This window comes from Cervus canadensis, chromosome 16 (assembly GCF_019320065.1).
Source record: "Cervus canadensis isolate Bull #8, Minnesota chromosome 16, ASM1932006v1, whole genome shotgun sequence".
Classification (NCBI taxonomy): domain Eukaryota; kingdom Metazoa; phylum Chordata; class Mammalia; order Artiodactyla; family Cervidae; genus Cervus; species Cervus canadensis.
In genome coordinates this window covers 9,466,869-9,489,261 of record NC_057401.1, presented here as the reverse complement: position 1 = coordinate 9,489,261, position 22,393 = coordinate 9,466,869, and the positions used below count along the sequence as shown (strand labels likewise).

Sequence of the window (22,393 nt, the reverse complement as noted above, 5' to 3'; positions counted from 1 at the left end):
ATTCTCTTCCTTTCTCAAAGCTTTTAGATATTTCTACCATGTAATAATTTTGTCATTAAGAAATGAACACCCTAAATGATGTAGCTCCTGAGAAGATGGCATTTAACTCTACCAGTGCTGGATAGAGGGAATCAGTGTGAGAGAATTTTTCCACAGTTGATCAATTTCTCTTCTCACCTGTTTCTAGGACTACAACTTTTGAAGTGACCAATAATTTGAGAAGGAGAAGTAGATTTGCCAAGCCCAAGCCAAATCTTAAGAAGATTTTAGGGACCAAGAGATTTGGTGCTCATCAGAAAGTTCCTAGTCTGTTTGTAACTAAAGGAGAAGAAGTGGAAATTCAAAGAGGTAAACTTTATTGTTCCCTTAAAAGTTACAAAATTACTTTGTCACAAGAAGTTTTATTGTCATTTCAAATGGGATATTCAGTTGTTGCAATTATTTTAACTTAACTATTAAAAAGTTAAAACATACAGAAAGTAGAATGAGCTATAAAATACCCATAAATCCACCAACTAGTTTCAATAATTGTTACGCTTTCACTATATTTACTTGATCAGACTTTCTCTTTATATATATATATATATATGTATATTTCTCTGTGTCTGTTGAATACTCAAGTGTACATTTCTTAGGCATACATGCACGTGGCAGAAAACAAGACAGGACCCAAAAGGGAAAAATTTTAAAAAGTCCTTCCTTTCTTGGTTCCCAGTCCCCTAATCCCATTTCCAGTATCAGTTTTTATTATAGACTTCTAGGAATGCTTTATCTACATGAGCATCTAAATAAGGTGTATGTATATATATACACACACACATATATGTACACACATGTATATTCCTTTCAACAAGAACAAAAATACATGCATATTATACCTACTGTCCAGCATTTCTTGAAAGTGGCAGTTTTGTTGAGATAACTCATACCATAGAATTCACCATTTAAAGTGTACAATTTGGGAGTCCCCTGGCGGTCCAGTGGTTAGGACTGCATGCTTCCACTGCAGGGGCATGGGTTCAGTCCCTGGTTGGGGAATTAAAATCCCACAAGCTGTGCATAGCCCCACCCCCACCCCCAAATGTACAGTTCAATGGTTAGTATATTCACCTTTTAGATTTTATAAATAATATATTTCTGCCAACATTCGGTGCGGGTATCAATTTCTCTGCATCCACCCAGACCTTTGTTAGTATTTGTCTCTTTGAGTATAGCTGTCTTAGTGGGTGTGAAGTCCTATCTTGGCGGTTTTGATTTGCATTTTATTTCCCTTTTGACTAATGATGTTGAGTATCTTTTTATGCGCTTATTTGCATATCTTCTTTAGAGAAATGTCTCCCAAGATCCATGCTCATTTTAGAATTGAGTTGTTTTTCATTATTGAGTTCTTTATATGTTAGTGCATTCCATTTTTAAAGATTATTATATTAAAAAAAAGTCTTTCCATATGATTGCATAGTGCTCTTATTCCATTTTTTCAATTTCATTTATTCAATTTTTTCAATGGCCTCACTATATTGTGACTTACATGTTGAACTGTAGTCCCACTTCCTTTTCCATCTGCCCTTCCTGCCAAGGTCCCAACCCCTTAGGGAACTAGTGGGAGCAGGAAAAGCAGTGGTAGGCTGCATAGATTGTATTCACTTCTCTCCATGTGTAGAGGATCTGAATATCTAGCATCATTTTCCCCCTGTTTTGGGGAAAACAATCTGGTATTTTCTTTGAGCCAGCAGTGCCTGTGATTCAGTTAGTAAATTCGTTCATTTGGCTTGAGCAGTACCCAGAAGATCTCTTAGTGTGCAGGGTCCAGTTACCTCTTTATATAGACGTCATTGTCTTCCCATTTGTGACATTATTCTTTACAGATCAGCTCCCTCCCCAACACTTCCCCTAGGGTGCAACCAGCCAGACCTCATGAGTACCTTTCTCTAAACTTACTCTTTGTGTGTGTTTCTGATTATACTGCTGTTACAATAAAGTAGAAATAATAGTTGTTGGTGAAGGACAGGGAAGCCTGGCGTGCTGCAGTCCGTGGGGTCTCAAAGAGTTGGACATAACTGAGCGACTGAACTGAACTAATAATTGTTGTGGCTGCCAGGAGTGAAATAGGTGCAGTGCAGATTCATTAATTATCTCATTTATGTTAAAAAGTGTAATTGGCCCAGACCACCTTTCTGCCATGTGTAAAAACTTGGTTTTTGGATTAAGAGAAGTTTGGAAGAGCCACTGTATAGTGATCTTTGAAAAAATATATTTCTGATGTGGAGATTTTGACTTTACTATTTTGTAAAGTCTATGTTTTAAATGTGTTTTTTATTTAAGACTCTGAGAAAAATGCTTCTCAAGAAACAGAATTAGAAGATAAAAACCTTGGATCGGTTACAGCAGCAGAGAATGCAGAGCAGAGCAAAGTGGCGTCTATACATGATATTGAAGAAACCAGTATTTCACAAGAAACACACCTAACTGAAAGGTAAAAGAGGAGAGATGTTCTGGGATTTGCTTCATATTCTGCATCAACTATGACCATAAGCGGTAGCTATAAAAATTTGTTCTATTGCATTTAGTATATCTTAAAAGTTGGGAAACCATTAAATGAGATGAACCTTGACATACCAGCTCTAAATATTATTCTGTGGCTGTCTCCTTGATTTCAGAGACATACTAACCTGTTTTTCAGAGGTGAAGAGCAAGAAGGGCGATCTGAAGAAGTTCCGATATCATCAGTTGCTCCAGCTGTTTCTTCTGAGTCAGGGCCCCACACACTCGGTTTGGGCATGGGTCTTGGTGAGAGCTCTGTTGAAGAGGCTCTGGGAAAGGACTTTAATGGAGACCCTGTGCTTACACTAAATGTGCCAAAGGTAAAAGAATGTAAAATATAACAGGGAGTGACTAGCTAGTTGTAATTTACACACAATAAACTTCACCCTTTTTAGTGTATAATTTGACAAATTTTGATAAACATATATCGTTATATAACTGATACATAAACAATTCCATCACTTTCAAAATTTTCCAGTGTCCTTTTCTAGTCACTCCTTTCTCTCTACCTCCAGCTTCTGACAGCCACTAATCTTTTCTTCTTTCCCTATAATTTTGCGTTTATGAGAATGTATGTGGTAGAATTTTTATTGAGTGTGTTTTTAGTCTCTGGAACATAGAGATAAAATAACCAATGGTTAGCTTTGTGTACAAGCTTTAAAAAAGGAAGTGTTTTGTACAGAGAGAATTGTTGCTTCAAGTTCCCATAGTTATTCTAATGTGCATCCAGCCCTGAGCAAATCCTTAATCTGGAAGAACAAGTACGAATTAGCCAGGTGAAGGGAGAGGAACATGTACGAAGAACAAGTGTGAAATAGCATGACATGCTCAGGGACTATATATATAGTTGTGAGTGGGATATAAATGAGAAAAGTGCTTAGAGATAAAGTTAGGCAGCTTGGGGACATATCATAAAAGGAGTTTTTATGGCTTGCTAAGGAGTTTGGGTTATATCCAAAGTTACAGAATTTTCCCCTACTGCCCAATTTTTTTAATTTTTACTTTTTATTTTAAAATAATTTCAAGTTTAGAGAAAAGTTGCAAGAATCTGACACAGAAATCTGTTAACGTTTTGCCTCATTTGCATGCATTCCTGGCTGTAAACATTACTCTCTCTCTGTGTTGCTCTCCATCTTGGTAGATACTTTAAAAAAAGCCAAACCATTTGAAAGTAAGCTGGAGTCCAAGCTAGTTTGCAATCTGGATTTCTTTTATTGCTTCCTCATTATAGATTCAAGTTAAGTGTCTTTTGGCAAGAGTTACTATGTAGGTGATGTTTTACTCTGTGTTGCAGTCCATGGGGTTTCTAAGAGTCAGATACAGCTGAGTGACTGAACTGAACTGATCCTATCAGGGGACACATAATATCAGTTTATCCCGTTATTGGTGATACTGACTGATCACTGGGGTACCCACCAGATTTCTCCGTTATAATAGCACCTTTTCCATTTAGTAATTTAGTTTGCATTGATGATTCTTGCCTTAATCAATTAACTGACATTGTTGGTTGCAAAATGAAAGTTTCAGGATCTTAAGCAGTGGAGAATTATAATTGGAATTGCATTTTAGAGAAAACAGTGTTTACAGTTTTGTGGAAAACTGATTGGATGGAGCCATGCTGGAGGCAAAGAGACCAGTTTGTTTCCATGTACATGTCACCTCCTGATGGTGTGGTGGCTGCTGAGATGGGGATAGAGAGAAGGTTGAGGGTTTTGTGTCTCCCTTTTCTGTTACTTCAAAAATCGTTTCATATTCCACACATACTTAACAATTTATTCATAATTGCTTTGTGTATATATGTGTGTTTATTTAAATGAATCAACATTTTATTGGTACATCTGAAAGTTTCAAAACACCTGAAAAATTCTCTGCTTAGATTAGCTAAGTTGTTGAGTTTTGAAACAATAACTGTTCACATTGTCAGGAATTCTTTTTAAAACTTAGATTTGGTTAACCTTACTCTTTTAATTTTCTATGGCAGTGTATACCAACTAATATTCCAGAAGTCCAGCAAGAGAATGTAAACAATCTTCAAGATCTAACAGGTATGATAATCTGCTTCAGTGGTATTGTAGAGCTTAATAATATGTTTTTTACTTACTCCCCATTTGACTATAGAAAAAAAGAAAAAGCAGTTTTGTTGGTCTACGATGATCTTAAATTTTTTTAAAAAAAGACACTTGAAATATTTTGTATATAAGCTTTGTTATTCAGAATTATAAATCTTATAAAAAAAGAATTGTAAATCTTCTCAATAGAGAATCATATTTATCCTTTATGAAATTACTTTTTATTTACTTATTTCTTGAGGGGTGTAATTTAGTTTTTTTGTGCTTTTGGATAAATTATCATGAAACTTTTTAGAAATGAAATAAATGAGTGATTTTCTGTCATTTCATGGTTCAGCTTTTCATTTCTAACTTTTAAACTTTGATAGTCAATCTAGTTAATGTACATCAGGATGGTGAGGATGAACAAGCTTTCATTTTAACTCTGGTGGAAATCCCAACCCATGCAGTAGAAGAATATGCTGATAGCACCATGCAGTTAATGCCAAATCCTTTATTGCCGGCGCCCATATTGGTCAAATCAGTGAATACAAAAGAAAGAGAAGACACGAGGTAATGAATCATCTGACCTGCTTCTGCTAGGAGGAAGGGGTGGTTTGTGAATTGAGTAGTATTGATTGAACAAGCCATTCACCAACCTTATTTGTAATTGTCATGGGGATCTTATTTAGTAATTATGTGATAAGTTAGAGAAAAATTACTGATTTTGTATCTGATAAAGTTGCCATTTAAATGTATGATACTTTGTGTGAAACTTTGTTGGTATTTTAAGTATTTTGAAAGCTAAAAAAAATTAGCAGTGTGGATCATAAAATATCATGTGTTAAAGATGTGGCTACATTGTATACATTTACATAAATTTTAAATACTGAAATAAATATACATTCACAGAAATTTACAAAAATAGTACAACGAGGGTGCACTTTAAAATATTTGTGATACTTATTTTCTTTGCTGTAAAATTCTTAAGCTGTATTTTAATAGTCATTGGTTAAGATGCCTAATTGTCTTATCAAGTAACATCTGAAATTGAATGAAGCCTTTCATATTAGGAAGAAATATTTTAGACTAAAATTTAACTTTACTGACAAAACATTTTATGCCTCAGATTTAATTCAATATTATGGAATTTAAGTTGTGAGCTTTTAAGTATGAATGGAGCCGAAAACTAACGTTTTTTGTGGCCGTGGCCATGTATATATATATTAGTTACTTAGAAGTTTCTTTGGCAGTTTTCTTGAGAGTAGCTCAGCCTTTAACATCATTAAGTAATTGATTTACTGTGTGTGTATTTTCTATGCAGTAGCAGTTTTCCAGTAACCTCAGTTGGTCAAGATGACATGTGTTTATCTAATTCTGAAAGAGATGATTCAGAAAAGTCTGCTGCTAATTTGGATCTTGTATCTAGGAAGAGATATCATTGTAGCCTTGATGAAAGTGACCATGTCCCTCCTGCCAAAAAAACTTCACTCACTTCCATAGATGATTGTCAAAAATATACCTCTGAGGTAAGATGGCATCATTAAACAAGTAAGATGGCCATATTAATGGACCTATTTCTGTTCTTCCTTTAGATTCTTTATATAAACATAGTTCTAATAGTTTCTACCATAAATAATCCAGATAAAACTGGTTTTGGACTTTTACTTTCAACTAGTTCTAGGTGAAAATTGACGGATGTTACTCAGGAAACCCATTCCCAGTTCATTGTCATTGGCTAAAGATAAGACTGAAAGCATCATACAGATCTGGATTTTGGCTGTACCAGTTAAGAGCTGTGGAATCTTAGGAACGATACTGAATGAGTTCCCCATTGTGTGAAATGGCAATAGTGATATCATTACGGGGGTGTGTGTGCACGCGCAGGCGCTCAGTCATGTCTGACTCTTTGCAACCCCTTGGGCTGTAGTCCGCCAGGTTCCTCTGTCCATGGGACTTTCTAGGCAAGAATACTGGAGTGGGTTTCCATTTCCTTCTCAAGGGTATCTTCCCATCCCAGGGATCAAACCCGCGACTCTTGAGTTCCTGAATTGGCAGGCGGATTCTTTACTACTGGCGCCACCTGGGAATATCATCACTGCCATTATCATAATGCTTAAAGCTTCCCATTGCTCTTAGGAATAAAACCAGAACCTCTAAGGCCCTGTTTGTTCATTTGGTTGTTTTCTGTGTCTCATCTCATCTTGTGCTGGTCTCTGCCTTACTAACTGCATTGGCCATTTTTCAGTTTCTTGAGTACACCATATTTCTTCATGTTCCAGGGCATTTCTTTTGCTGTCTCTTCTTTTTGAAATGTTTCCTTGCAAAATACACAGACTTCTTGAGCTCAATCATAAACCTCAGGGATGCCTGACAGTACTGTGCGGACTCAGTTACTGGCCTCTGTGTTGTAGGTTTGTTTAGCACCCTCTCCGTTTTTGTTTCTGATACTCATCATAAGGTACTACACTATGGAAAGATTAGAATCTATATTCTCAAAAGGATGGTTGAAGACCAGTAGTCCTTAGATTATAGCTGACAACAGAAGTGGTGTATTCTTCTATATCTAATAGTTTAAAAAATGGTATTCCATAATAATTTTTAATTTCTTTTAGTATGTGTAAAGTTGAACACCTTTTCATATACTTAGGGCTTCCCTTGTGGCCCAGCTGGTAAAAAATTTGCCTGCAATGCAGACCTCGGATCAGTCCCTCTGTTCAGAAGATCCCCTGGAGAAGGGAAAGGCTACCCACTCCAGTATTCTGGCCTGGAGAATTCCATGGACTGTATAGTCTATAGGGTCACAAAGAGTCGGACACAACTGAGTGACTTTCACTTCACTTCATATGCTTAAGATCCATTTTATTTCCTTTCCTGTGACATGACTATATTCTTTACCCTTTTTTTCAATTTGGTTTGTTGATCTTTATCTTATAGATTTAGAGGAACCGTCTATTTTGAATATTTGTGATATGAGTTGCAAATTTATTTTTCTCAGGTTGCTGTCTTTTTTTTTTGGCTGCGCTGGGTCTTCGTTGCAGTGAGGGGGCTTTTTCTAATTGCAGCTTGCATAGGGCTTCTCTAGCTGTGGTGTGCAAGCAGAGCTGCCATGCACATGAGCGTCCCTGTGGGATCTTAGTTCCCTGACCAGGGATCGAATCCTCAGCCCTTGCACTGGACCACCAGGGAAGTTCCTTCAGGTTGTTGTCTTTTAATTCTACTTTTTGTGATTTTCTTCTGGAGACTTTTTTGCTTAACTTTTTAATATGACAGTCTCGAGACATTTAAAAAGGTAGTTGTTGTCCAGTTGCTCAGTCGTGTCCTGCTCTTTGCAACCCCATGGACTGCAGCACACCAGGCTTCCCCGTCCTTCACTGTCTCCTGGAGTTTGCTGAAACTCATGTCCACTGAGTCAGTGATGCCATCCAACCATCTCATCCTCTGTCATCCCCTTCTCCTTTTGCCTTCAGTCTTTCCCAACATCAGGGTCTTTTCCAATGAGTCGGCTGTTGACGTCAGGTGGCCAGAGTTTTGGAGCTCCAGCTTCAGCATCAGTCCTTCCAATGAATGTTCAGAGTTGATTTTGTTTGGGATTGACTCATTTGATCTCCTTGCAGTCCAAGGGACTCTCAAGAGTCTTTTCCGGCACCACAGGTCGAAGGCATCTGTTCTTCGGTGCTCAGCCTTTTTTATTGCTAGTGTAGTGTATCCCTATGTATCTGTCATCCAGTTTCAACATTTTGTCAGCATTCTATGCAGACATTGTTTCATTTTATTTTAAAAGTATATTTAATGGCATGGAAAAAAGACCATAGCATATCATTATATGCAAAATTATGCCACCAGTTTATAATATGCTGTTTAACAAATGACGGGCTTCCCAAGTGGCTCAGTGGTAAAGAACCTGCCTGCCGGTGCAGGAGACGCAAGAGACTTGGGTTCTATTCCTGGTCGGCAAGATCCCCTGGAGAAGGAAATGGCAACCCATTCTAGTATTCTCGCCTGGAAAATTCCATGGACAGAGAGGAGCCTGGCAGGTTATAGTCTGTGTAGTCGCAAGGAGTCAGACATGACTGAGCAAAGCACACATGTTAAAAAATGATAGATGTACTTTGGAGTGACTAAATCTTAAAAAAAGGATGTATAGTGTCTGTTGGGCCTATTTGAGAGTTTTATTTTCTAAAAAGTCGAAGTTATAATTTCAAATTCTAGAATGTATATACATTGCACTTAGATATGCAGACGATTTTTATTTTTCTGTAGTCAAACTTATTAGTCTTTTGGGCAATTCCCTGATGGTCCAATGGTTAAAACTTGGCGCTCTCACTGCTAGGACCCAGGTTCAATTCCTGGTAGGGGAACTGATATCCTGCAAACTCAAAAAAAAATTTTTTTTTTTTTTAATTAGTCTTTTTATGTATGCCTGTGGAGATTATGTTATACACTGAAAGTCTACCTTGAAATTGATATAAATTCTTCTAATTAATATCATTGATATGTTTAGAATTTATTTTGGTTTTAAGAACAGTGGAAACAAGTTAATTTTCCCCAGATACCTGTTTGTCCCAGCATCATTTATTGAAGAGCTCATCTTTTCTCCACTGATTTAAAATTCCACTTTTGGGGACTTCCCTGGTGGTCTGGTGGTTAAAACTCCATGCTTCCATTGCAGGAGGCATAGGTTCAGTACCTGGTTGGGGAAATTAGATCCTGTGTGCTGCACCGCAAAACCAAAAAATAAAATAAAGGTGTAGTTTTGAAAAAAAAATTAAAAATTAAATTCCACTTTTGTCAGATATTAAAGTCCCATAAATATTTGGGTATATTCCTAAATTTTCCTTTCTTCTGCATTGATTTACCTATTTGTTCTAGGGCCAGTTTCACACTGTTTTAAAATCATTGTAGCTTTTAGGTGCTTTAATATCTTAAAGGAACAGTCTGTTCTCCTCCCTGACCCCCAATACAATTTTCTCCTTTTTCCAAGATCTCCCTAGTTGCTTATTATGTTTTAAAGTTTATATTAATGTTAGCATTTGCTTATCTGGAGCTTAAAAAAAAAAATCCTGTTGGTGCTTGTGTTAGGATCATGCTACGTTGATGGATTAACACAGAGAAAACTGACATCATAAATGTGATGCTGAATGTACCTATCCAGAAACACTGTGTCTTTCCATTTCTTTAAGACTTCTTTTGTGTCTGTCTCTTAATGGTGTTTTACGTTTTTCTTCATTTAAATCTGGCTTATTTCCTCCTGGGCTGTATCTAAGAATTTCATCCTTTTTTGTTGTTGTTATCATTAAAATTAAAAGTTCTTTGAATCTAGAATGCTTTACTGAATTCCCCTCATTGTGTGTAATATTTTTTCAGTTGGTTCTCTTGAGTTTTCTAAGTAAAGAGTTATATCATCTGCAAATATAATTTTAATTCTTCTCTTCTACTTTTTACACCTTGAATTTCTCTTTTTCTAATTATATTCGCAACTATAACTTTAAAAAAATCAGAAAAACAGTCCTGATATTGGACATCTTTTTCTTATTCCTGACTTCAGTGGGAATACTTCCAATGTTTATGAAATGGGATGCTGGCTTTTGGACTGCAGTAGTTAATATTTTGTTAACAAAATACCTGTCTATTCAATTTTGTGTGTTTTTTTTTTTCCCCAAGAGTGATACTATTTCATGCTTTGCCTACAAATAGAGAGATGATGCTATTTTTCTCTTCAGATTGGTTGATTTGTGTTAATGTTTTAAAATATTGAATCATCTTTACATTCCTGAAACAAACTTTTTGGCTGTGCCAGATTATGAGATGTTGTTCCACCAACCAGGGATTGAACCCATGCCCTCGGCAGTGAAAATGTGAAGTCCTAATGGCTGGGCTGCCAGGGGATTCCCAAACTCTGTTTGATTATGATGTTTTAGTCTTTTGATGTGCTGCTAAATTATGCTGGTAATACTTGATTTGATATTTTTTCACTGATGTAAAACTGCTTAGTTGGATCAATATTACGTTTGATTTGTAAAAGGCATTTGTTTTCCTCTTCTGTTATGCTACAGAATAATTTAAATAGTAGCTGCAGTGTTTGATAGATGTTTGATAGAAACATCTATCATAATGATTTCATAATGTTTGATAGAAATGTTTGATAGAAATCCTCTGAAACATGTCTGACCCTAGTGCTTTGTAGGAGATTTTCTTTACTTAAGATAGAAAGAAGGAGGACTTCCCTGGTAGTCTAGGGGTTAAGACTGCACTTATACTGCGGGAGGTGATGGTTCATTCCCTGGTCCAGAAAGTTCTACATGCCTTGCAGTGCAGCTAAAAAAGTGGGGGGAAAAAAAAGTTTTTTTTTCTAAAGAAAGGAAATAAAATCAATTTTGACAACTATAATTTTTTTAAAAATTTTCTTAAAACAGGTGTGTTCAAAGGAATTAACAAATGTTTTGGAGGAAACAGGTGAGTGAAATGATTGCATTTTGCGTAGTACCCCTCATAAGTATCATTTAAATTTGGGATAGAAGATGAGTCTTGTTCATTTTTCTCTAAGAATCAAGCCTTTATTATTAGAGGGTGGTTTTTTTTTTTTTTTGGTCTGAGATCTTAGGTTTAGCACTTTGATAGCCCTGAAAAGCTATTTTCATCCTATATTTAATAAAAAACCGTGTAACTCCAGGATTTCCTGTAGAAGCTCAACAGGTAACACTGAACGAATTGGAAAGCCGTGTGTAAGGGAGTCTCTGTGGGTCCTTAGTTAGCCTTGCCCTTGTTTGTGTTTAGTTAATTTGTGTTGAGGTGCAGTTGGTTTCAGTGCTGTGTCACTCTGCGGTGCAGCGCAGTGAGTCTGTTACGCGTATACAGATCTCCACTTTCAGATTTTATTCGCATGCAGGTCATTACAGAGTGCTGAGTGGTGTTCCCTGTGCAGTGCAGTAGGTTTCTATTGGTTATCTAGTTCTATGTATAGTAGTATGTATATGTCAGCCCCAGTCTCCCAGTTTATCCCACCCCCATTCCTCCTTGGTAAGCATGAGTTTATTTTCCACATCTGTGACTCTTATTTCTGTTTTGTAAATAGGTGCATTTGTAGATTGCACGTATAAGTGATACCATGTGATATTTGTCTTTCTGTGTCTGACTTCACTCAATATGACATCCCTAGGTCCATCCATTTTGTGGCAAATGGCATTATTTCATTCCTTTTAATGGCAGAGTAATATTCCATTGTATATAGGTACCGTATCTTTGTCTGTTCCTCCATTGATAGACATTTAGGTTGCTTCCATTTCCTGGCTATTGTAAATAATGCTGCAGTGAACATTGGGGTACACATTTTTTCAAATTGCAGTTTCTCTGGGTATATGCCCAGAAGTGGGATTGCTGAATTATATGGTATCTCTATATTTTGTTTTTTAAGGAACCTCCATAATGTTCTCCATAGTGGCTATACCAATTTACATTCCTACCGACAGTATAGGAGGTTTCCCTTTTCTCCACACCCTCTCCAACATTTATTGTGTGTAGATTTTGTGGTGATGGCCATTCTGACATTAGTTTTACCCTTTGATTAGAAAGTGATAACTTTTTCATTTTACTAGTTCAAGAAATATTTATGGAGAAGGCTTTTCTAAGTCAAAATATCGATATATTGATATAAGTATTTTATATCTGAACATAGAAGCTGTTCCACAGCTTTTACCCATTATAATATGCCTGGGACATCCCTGGTGGTCCAGTGCTTTGGAATCTGCTTGCCAGTACAGGGGACACAGGTTCGATCCCTGGTCTAGGAGGATCCCACATGCTGAAGGGCAGCTAAGCCTTGCACCACAACTGCTGAAATCCAGGCAGTCTAGAGCTTGCATGTGACACCTGCTAAGCCCAAGTGCCCTAGAGCTTGTGCTCTGCATTGAGCGGCCACCACAGTGAGAAACCTATGTGCTGCAACTAGAGAGTGGCCCCTGCTTGGCACAGCTAGAGAAAGCCTGCACGCAGCAACAAAGACCCAGTGCAGCTGAAAATAAAATAAATAAAATTAAAAAAAAATTCCTAATCGTCCAAGTAACTTGACTCATTTTTAATTTAGCTTACCAAAGTAGGTTCACGATAGAATAATCATGGGTTTTCTTCAGATATTGCAGTATAATTGAATATTAATTTCAACATATGTGCTTACCATTTTTATCTTTTTTGAAGGGGAGTCTTACAAGGGACAGGATATCTTCCCTACCTCAGGAAGCATACAGACAATTTCAGAACCTCAGAAAGAGCAACTTGAACCCACTTCTCAGAGTATCAGATCTGGATCTTTTGATAAAATAACAGATACACAAGAAAAGAATGCATCTCAGTTACCTCAGGATGAGATAATGGTGTCTGATAAGGAAGAAAGAACTTGTGCTGCTTCTGAGTCTGAACAAATGGGTAGCATCACATCGTCTTCAAAAACCCCACTAACCAGGTATCATGAGAAAATCTTTAATGTTTCTTTCTCTCCACATTTTGCTCTCAGTGGATAAATTAAACCTATATGGAATAGGTGTAACATGTATAAAGACTAAGTCCAGTACTAAGGATGGTGTTGTGTGAACATACGTCTCTGTCACTAATACAAAGGGAGTAGGTGTCATCAAAGGAAATAGAGTTAATACCAGACACTTTCAGAGGACATTCCATATGACAAGAGCTTAACTTTCAGGTAAGGGCTTCCCTCATAGCTCAGTCAGTAAAGAATCTGCCAGCAATGCAGGAGACCCAGGTTTGGTTCCTGGGTTGTGAAGATTCTCTGGAGAAGTAAATGGCAACCCACCCCAGTGTTCTTGCCTGGAGAATCCCATGGACAGAGGCGCCTGGCAGGCTATAGTCCATGGGGTCACAAGAGTCGTACACGACTTACCAACTAAACGACAGCCATGACTTTAAGTACTGAAACTTTGACTTTTAGATAGAAGATCTTTAGAATTTAGGATTGCACACTTTCAGATTGTTCATGCTTATTATTTTGATAATTATTTATTCTACCACACAGTAGCTCCCAGTGCAGATGTAGATGGTGTGAGACATAGGGCTGCCACGAGAAGTGGTCTGAAAGTTGTTTCATTGAAATCCCAGATAACGTGTGCATTTCTCTCCCTTGTGGCATACCACAGAGGTCAGCTCTCGCTTTCTCCCTGTAAGAGTAAGTGTGGAATTTAAGCCCAAACCAGCTTCTCCCACATTATTTCCTCTTACTAGAAACAAGTCTGCTGGGTTATGGACATCTGCTGGCTTAGCAGCAGCATTCAAATCATTAATGTGGTGTTGGTGAATTGAAGACGGGAGGATATGTACCAGTCTCCACTAAAGGAAAGTGGGAGGAAGGACATATATAACTTGAAAAAGCATATTTAACAAACCTGTTCTCTTTGTTATATAAACTACATCTTTTCTGGAATTAGGAATGTGCTTAAAATAGTCATGGGAGTTTGGGTTAAACCAGTTGAGAAGCAGTGTTTTAGAACAAGGGTTCTATAGAGCATTACATAGTATATTGTGATTATATAATCATATATACATAAACAAATAAGCATGCTCTGTTGCGATAAACTTAATTATAGAATTGGTTGGTGGACTGCATTTGGCATGTAGATCATAGCTTGCTGGCCCCTACTCTGGAGTCTTCCTACTCAAAATGTGGTCCTGGAACCAATAGCAGGGACATCATTTGAGAACTCAATAGAAATACAGAACTCAGGCCCCACTCCTCATCAACTCAGTTGGAATCCTCGTTTTAATAAGCTCCCCAGGCGATTTGTATGCACGTCTAAGCTTGATAAGTGCTACTCTAGAGAAAGCTTTGGCCTCCGTCACAAGTGTGCGTCACGGCACAGTGGTTCTCAGTACCTGGTGGTATCAGCGCTTCCAAGATGAGCCACTCATGTGGTATCACATGTGCCAGTTTAGCATTCATGGAAAGAAGTTGGTTAAGAGTGTGTCTTTCTGGGACTTCCCTGGCAGTCCAGTGGTTAAGACTCCAAACTTCCAATGTAGGGAGCGTGAGTTTGATCCCTGGTGCAGGAACTAAGATCCCAATGGCTGGGCAGCAGGGCAAGAGAAAAAAGTTTAATTATACAGGTATTGATGTTGTCCTATAAAATTTTGTACATTCCTGCTTTTAGTTTCTTTACTATAATTGCCTATGAAAAATTTAGTGACTTTAAAAAAAATAAAAGAATGTGTCTTTCTGGATATTCTTGAATATCTTTACATTTGCATTTCTAGACCTGGCAGAAGACCCCTGGGATTTTTGTCTTTAATATGTTCAAAGAATAGCTTGGACTCTGATGAACCTACGCAGGTTCATAGTAAGAAACGCCTAAAACCTGTTATACCTGTATCAAGACAAAATTTGAAAAGATCTAATCTGCCTAGTGTAAGCCAGAAAAAAACTCAAGAGTCCTCTGATGTTCCATCTCGAAGTGTTGTTGACAATACTCAACCTACGAATAATGATAGTTCAGCAACTCAGGTATGTGATAACTGTTCTTTATTTATTTGTATAGAATGGATTGGTTATCAGATTCAACTAGGAAAGACATGGTAATTGCTTTCTTCATCTGGATGTCAGAAATTATTGCAGAGCAACTCCAATCCATCTCCTCCCTATCCTCCCCTACTTATTGGAAGAAGATAAGGTGCTGAATTAGAAAGTTATAGCTAGTTTAGTACAGAGCCATTGAAATAACCATAAATGAACACTTAATTGCCAGTCCTTTACTGCAAAGATCCTTTTGACCTTTTGGCTCCTTTTGTGGAAGCAAAATAAAGCAGTGCTTGCATTTTATTTCCTTGAGGAGAAATGTCCTGACACCTACAGGAATTCAAGGAACAGTTAAATTAAAATTTGCTTGCATGTTTCATTTCTGTGCATTCTAAAGCAAGTACTAGGGCAGAAAAATCTGGGAACTTACATCAAATACTTTGGAAGAATATTGGGGTAACTTATCTCAACAAAGAAAAGGCTGGTGACTATTATTGGATAGCATGGATCCTCAAATGAAAGAGTATTTTTGTAAAGAACATGTTTAACATTTTAAAAGTATTTTATATTATTTGCTACAATTATATTCTGAGACCAGAATTTTATGAGTCTTTATTATTGTTGCCAAATTACTTTGGAGAATAGTAATTACCAAGTGTAACAGTGCCAGTTTGGCCACATCCTTACCAGCCTGAGATGTTACTCTTCAAAATATACTTGTTTTTCTTATTTAATATACTGGTGGAGGAGTGGAAATGTAATTTCATTTTCTAAAACTTATTTATTTATTTATTTCTGGCTCTGCTGGGTCTTGCTGCAGTGTGAGAGCTTTCTCTTGGAGGCAACCAGGGCCTACTCCATGGTTGCTGTGTGTGGGCTCCTCTTGTTGTGGAACCTGGGCTCCAGAGCGTTGACTTGGTAGTTGTGACACATGGGCTTAGTTGCCCCAAAGCATTTAGGATCTTCCCAGACCAGGGATTGAACCCATGTCCCCTGCATTGGTGGGCAGATTCTTAACCACTGGACCACCAGGGAACTCCTGTCATTTCAATTTTAAAATTTGCATTTTTTCAGTTATTAGTGAGTTGGTTTTTTCCCCCCATATATTTACTAGATTCTGTTTCTGTCTCTTTTTAAATTGCTTTTGTTTTGTTTTGTTTTTTGCTGATTTATAGCTCTTGGAATCTCAGTAGTTTTCTTTTGTATGAGATCTTTACACGCATGTAAATAAGCCACATACCTTTTAACTCTTTACTACAAGTATTTTTTCCAAGTTTATTTACTTTTTAAAATTTTGTTACACGAACTTTTAAATGTTTAGTTAAATCTATTACTCATTTCTTGGTAAGTTATTAAATTACTTTTATGATTAAAAGTTTTTCTCCAGAGGTATAAAATTTTGAATAATCAGTTTTAAAACTTTAACTTTAGTCATGGTTATTGACTTTGGTGTATAGGGTGAGGCAAGCATTTAATCTAAATATTATCTTCAAATTGCTACTTTGTTTTTTTTTACTAACATATTCCACATGTTTTAAAATGCATAACTTACAAAAGAGAGTTTATAGTAAAATAGTTCCCACATCTGTCCTTTAGCTTTGTAATTCGTCCCTTCTGCAGGTATGTGGTATTATCAGATTTTGGTTTACTTTTCCAGAGACATTTTAATATATACAAATATAAACATTTTTCTTCTTTTTTTATATAAATAATGGCATATCACCTCTTCTTCGCTTTTCTTGTGTAGCAGTGTGACTTGGAGACATTACAAAACAGTAGATAAAAGGCTTCCTCTCTCTTGCTCTCTCTCTCTTTTTAAAAAAAAAAAAATTTATGTATTTGGCTGCACCAGATCTTTGTTGCAGCATGCGGGATCTTTAGTTGTAGCATGCAAACTCTTAGTTGAAGCATGTAGGAACTAATTCCCTGACCAGGAATTGGACCTGGGCCCCTGCATTGGGAGCACAGAGTCCCAGCCACTGGACCATCAGGGAAGTCCTTTGCTCTGTTTAAAAAAAAAATTGAATTATTAACTTTTTATTTTGAGATATTTATAGATTATCATGGAGTTTTAACATGCAGTTATAAACAACTATACGGAGGGATCCCATCTACCCTTCACGCAGTTATCCCCAGTGGGAACATCTTAATGAAACTCTCCTCCAGTATCACAACCACCATAGTGACGTTACGACAGTCAAGAGACAGAACAGTTCTGTCACTGGAGGGACCTTTCGTTTAGCCCTTTTACAGACACGCCCACTTCCCGGCCACCCCCACCATCTCTATTTTCTGGCATCCTGGTTTCCAGTAAATGTGTCTTTCTGGGACTTGCCTGGTGGTCCAGTGGCTGGGACTCTGTGCTTCCAATGCTGGGGGGCCCTGGTGCGATCCCTGGTCGGGGACTGGATCCCGCAGGGCACAGTTAAGAGTTCTCATGCTGCATCTGAAGATCCTGTGTGCCGTAACTAAGACTGGCTGCAGCCAAATAAGTAAGTAAAATAATTGTGTATTCCTCTTTTAAAAAGTGTGTCACCCCAAGAACGTTTTATAAATGGAATCATGTATTTGGGATTGGTGTCTTTTCAGTAGTGAGTCATCCAGATGGTTTTATGTATCAATAGTTTGTTCCTTTTTACTGCTGGATAGTATTTCATAGTATGGATATACCAGCTTTGTTTATCCATTTAGCCACCAAAGGACATCTAGGTGGTTTTCAGAGTTTGTTATTATAAATAAAGCTGTGAACTTCTGCGTGCAACTTTTTGTGTGGACATAAATTTTCCTTTTTTTTCAGTAATAAGTGCCCTCATTGTTTTTAATGATTATGTAATATTCCATTGTTTGGGTGTACCATAGAGTGATACTGGTCTCACACATAGGCATTTAGATTATTCCTAATTAAAACAACTCATTTATAAGTAGGCCATTTTTCACATTTAAAGGTTAAATTCCTAGAAATAGAATTGCTGGTCTAAAGGAATAATTATTCTTTTGACAGACATTGCCTGATTATTCTCCGTAGGGATTATATCAGTTTCAGTTCTTAGCAGCAATGGATGAGAGAGCCTTTTCGCTCACAGTAGTATATTATTAATGTTCATTTTTTGTCTTCTTCATAGATTTAATGTGATATAGGTTGCAGTTTTTTGTCCCTCTGTGGCATTTATCTTTTGATTTTGTATATGGTGGTTTGTGCCGTGAGATATTTTTTATTTTTATGGACATGAATCTGTCAGTCTGCTGTGGTTTGTGGCTTTCATGTCCTTCCTTCACACTCTCTCCCCCACCCTAAGATTATAAACCATTTTCCTATGGTACTTTACAGTAGATTTTTTTAAAATTGATTTTGTTTTTGGCTAGGCTGGATCTTCGTTGCTGCATAGGGTTTTCTCTCGTTGCGGCGACGGGGGCCGCTCTCTGGTGGTGGAGTGTGGGCTTCTCCTTGGGCCGAGCCCTCGGTGCCCGCACGGGCTTAGAGGGCGCGGCTTCAGCTGGCCTGGTGCGTGGGCTCATGGTTGCCGCGTGCAGGCCTGGTTGTCCCGCGGCACGTGGGGTCTTCCTGGACCAGGGGTTGAGCCTGTGTCTCCTGCATTGCAGGTGGATTCTTTACCACTGAGCCACCAGGGAAGCCTCTGTGGTCAATTTTTTAAAATGTTTTTACGATTAAGTTTATTGATCCATCTAGAACTTGTAATGGTGAAGTATAATAGGTCTGATTTCGTTTTTGTGAGATAGTTATACAGTTGTCCAATATTATTTATTGGATTATCCACCTTTTCTCAGTTTTTTTGGGAAATATCAGTTTTATCAGATACTGAATTTCCATCCATATGTGTTAGGGATATTTCTAGTCTTCTATTTTGTTGATATTCATGTCTGTTCCTGTGCCAATACCATGCCATCTTAATTTTTCTAGATTTATAAGTATGCTAATTTTTGATAGAATTGCTTTGATTTGTGATATTTCCTTATGTACTATTCTGTTTCATGGGTCCTGTTTTGGTCATTAAAATGTTTTCATTTCGATTTAATAGTATATTTTCTATATTATTAATTTTTTTCACAGAAATTTGAATGAAGTAATAAACATGTACACTACAGTTAATCTAGTTATGTCTAGTATATTTGCTGATTTTAATTTTATTATAACTAATGCTGCAAAGCTGATCTCTTACTATGTTTAGGATTATTTCCTTAATATAACAGCACAGAAATTAAATTATTGGGTCAGTGAGTATAAACATATTTAAAGCTCTTATAGTGGTAAAGAATCAGCCTGCCAGTGCAGGAGACACAGGTTCTATTCTGGGTCAGGAAGATCCCCTGAGTAGGAAATGGCAACCCACTCCAATATTCTGGCCTGGAAAATTTCATGGACAATGGAGCCTGGTGGGCTATAGTCCGTGGGGTCGCAGAGTCATACATTGCTGAGAGACTGAGTGAGTGAGTACTTATTGCTATATTGCTTATCAAACAGGTATCAATTTAGACTACCACTATCAATATAAATGTTATATTGCATACTTACTTTTATTATCTTTTTAGGTTTCTTCTAATCGTCCCTTACCGAAAGGAGAATGTAAAGGTGGCCAAAACCGGGTACCTGAAGAGGAGCCAACCACAGTCTCTGAATATTTCTTTAATGATATCTTTATTGAAGTGGATGAACCGGAATAGAAAATAGCCTTTAAAATTTTTTTTTTAAGTCTAGGATTTCCATAATCAGTTATGTCAGCAAAGCAGTATTTAGAAAGAAGCATCACTGGCAGTTTTTCTTTAGGTTGATTTTGAGTATTTATTCAGCTTGATTTGAAGCTTTTATAATCAGTGAAAAACATTGCTGGGGTCCTTTTCATTCTGGTTGGCTCAGCATTTTGGAAATATCAACCAGTTAAGACTGCTTTCTCAGCCAGAAATAACAGGTCTTGTTTACATTTTGACTTTCTGTATTGAACACACGTGAACATCTTTGAATGTTGTGGATGATGTCTGTAAATCACAGTGCTGATGTATTTGGAAGTGGATTGTATTTAACGTTTAGAGAACCTTTTGTGAAGGTTTTTTTATGTTGGCTTAGGGTTTTTTGTTTTTGTTTTAGGATTTTTTGGGGTTTGGGTTTTTTTTTATTTTGGTTTTTTAGTATGGTGAAAGCCTTTTCATTTGCCTCTAAATATATGAAAGGAAATTGTGAAACTCCAGTTTAGTATGGTAACTGTTAAAAACTTTTCTATTATCATCTATTTGACTGAAAAATGTGTATTTTTCTAATTCATATTGATGTAACATTAGTCCTAATTGAAGAACTAGTATTTAAACTTACTATTTATAAAGATAAAACATCAAAAAGCTTATTTATTTTTAAATTTTTTATTTAAAAGAAGATTCAGTTTTAATTTTTTACCCCTGAGATTATGGGTAAAGAAGGCATTAACAAATTCATGTTTGTCTCCTTTCCCGCTTTAATTTTAAAGATATTTAAAGTGTTATAACTAAAGTATTTGGATAGTATATATGTTTGAATACATTTTTTTCTCATAGTTCAGTATATTGACTTTGTACTGTGAATTTTTTGTTTTTCTTATTTCTTAGATAATCTCAGGATTTGTATGGGAAAAAGAAAACCTTAACCTTATTTATGAGGCAAATTTCCATACAAAACTAGTCTCCATTACATAAACATATGCTCACATACACACATTCCTTTTTTAAAAAACAATCTCTTGTTAGTTTTCTTTCCCCTATTAAACTCTCCTTAAGAACCTAAGTATGTAGGTCTTTATGGACAGAACATAATTGAGATGTTAAAAACAGAAAATAAGATAACAATAAGCCTTTATTAAGTCAGTGATTATCATCAATATGAATTTATGGTTTGGGTTTAAATTTTGTGATTTACATAGGTAATTCCTTTATCACCCAAGCAAATCTCTGGGGTTCAAATTAAACTTCTGAAAAAAACAGATTTATTCTTTTATATGAAAAGCCCTCTGGGTTAATAATACCTTGGATCAGGAATCAGAAACATTTTCTGCAAAAATATTTTCGAATTTGTGGGCCAGATGCCCTCTGTGGTAACTACTCAACTCTGCCATTTAAGTATGAAAACAGCCACAGACGACACTCACATGACGGGCGTAGATGGATTGGGTCTTTAGTCTGACCCTGTGTTAGACGGTAGTTTCCTTACTTTAAGGTGCTCATGTCATTGCCTGTGAGATATTTGTCACTGGAATTATGAGTTGTGCCTAACAATTAAAACTCTTGATTGCATTATGAAATCAGTATTTCAGTTGGGAAGATATTTTAATGTCTAATTATGTTTGTAGATTGAAAAAAATGGTGACCAGTTTTCAGGTTCACTAGTAAAAGTGGATTTGGCTTGGCAAGTATAACAGTAATCCTAATTTATTAAAACAATTGATATTAGAACATTTCTTATTCATTGCCTTATAGTGAAATTTACAGTTTAAACTTTTTTGTCATAAAGGAGGATTTATAAGGAAATTCTCTACAGATATGCATTTATTTATTTCATGTGATTAATATGTTACAAAAATCATGGTTGTAATCACATTGCTATTTTAAATGCCATTTTTATAAATTTTAAAAGTCTCATATTCTGAAAAGGTTTTTTTAGTTCATGTTAGTTTAGGTGTTAGGTTGTCATAGCTAAACTATGATTTTATCCCTTGTTTACTATCACTTTAAATTTGTTAACATCTGTCTCTTGTTCATCTACAATGAGTTAATTTTGTGGAAGATGTAACTTCTTACTGTATAAAGGATAATTTTATCTTTGGGCATTCATTGCATTAGAGAATCAAGTCAGCTAAATTCTCCTACAGTTATATCCTTAAAACTACTCTTAGAGAAAGAAAATCAGTGTCTTTACCTTATAAAGGGGAAAAACTTGTTCACTCCTGTGTTTAATCTGACTCATATAAAGATCATGTGAAGAATTTGTATTTTATAAATTTTCAAAGAGATATGATTAAAGGTCTTTATTTTTTTCTTGACTTTTCCTCCGGATCACTTATATCTTAGCAAGTGATCAACATGATGACTTAAAAGCCTAATTGTTGGTAAATGATTGAGGCACAGATAAAAATATGAATATCCACTGCTTACCACCATGTTTTTTGAAATATAGGTCACCATGTATACTATCTTGCTTGACGAAGTCTTTGACAAAAAGCAATATCTGTCATTGTAAATTTTCTTGTTCTAAAGAAAGCAGTTATATTCTGTAGATGTAAATTATGTAAATAAAAGTTATTTTATATTA

At 36.4% G+C, this 22,393-nt stretch overlaps 1 protein-coding gene across 4 annotated transcripts in view; it reads left to right on the top strand.

Annotated features, from left to right (window-relative positions):
* The window catches only part of BDP1 (B double prime 1, subunit of RNA polymerase III transcription initiation factor IIIB), a 78,714-nt gene extending 56,321 nt beyond the window's left edge, over window positions 1-22,393 (top strand). For 2 of the 4 annotated variants that reach the window (XM_043489243.1, XM_043489246.1), the window contains 10 exons: window positions 188-348; window positions 2,323-2,473; window positions 2,681-2,861; window positions 4,523-4,586; window positions 4,979-5,162; window positions 5,914-6,118; window positions 11,006-11,045; window positions 12,783-13,047; window positions 14,847-15,093; window positions 19,654-22,393. In XM_043489243.1, the coding sequence (XP_043345178.1) occupies window positions 188-348; window positions 2,323-2,473; window positions 2,681-2,861; window positions 4,523-4,586; window positions 4,979-5,162; window positions 5,914-6,118; window positions 11,006-11,045; window positions 12,783-13,047; window positions 14,847-15,093; window positions 19,654-19,785 (1,630 nt within the window). In that variant the 3' untranslated portion in view covers window positions 19,786-22,393. The remainder of the gene's footprint in view (window positions 1-187; window positions 349-2,322; window positions 2,474-2,680; window positions 2,862-4,522; window positions 4,587-4,978; window positions 5,163-5,913; window positions 6,119-11,005; window positions 11,046-12,782; window positions 13,048-14,846; window positions 15,094-19,653) is intronic. The other 2 variants (XM_043489244.1, XM_043489245.1) reach the window with 2 other exon arrangements.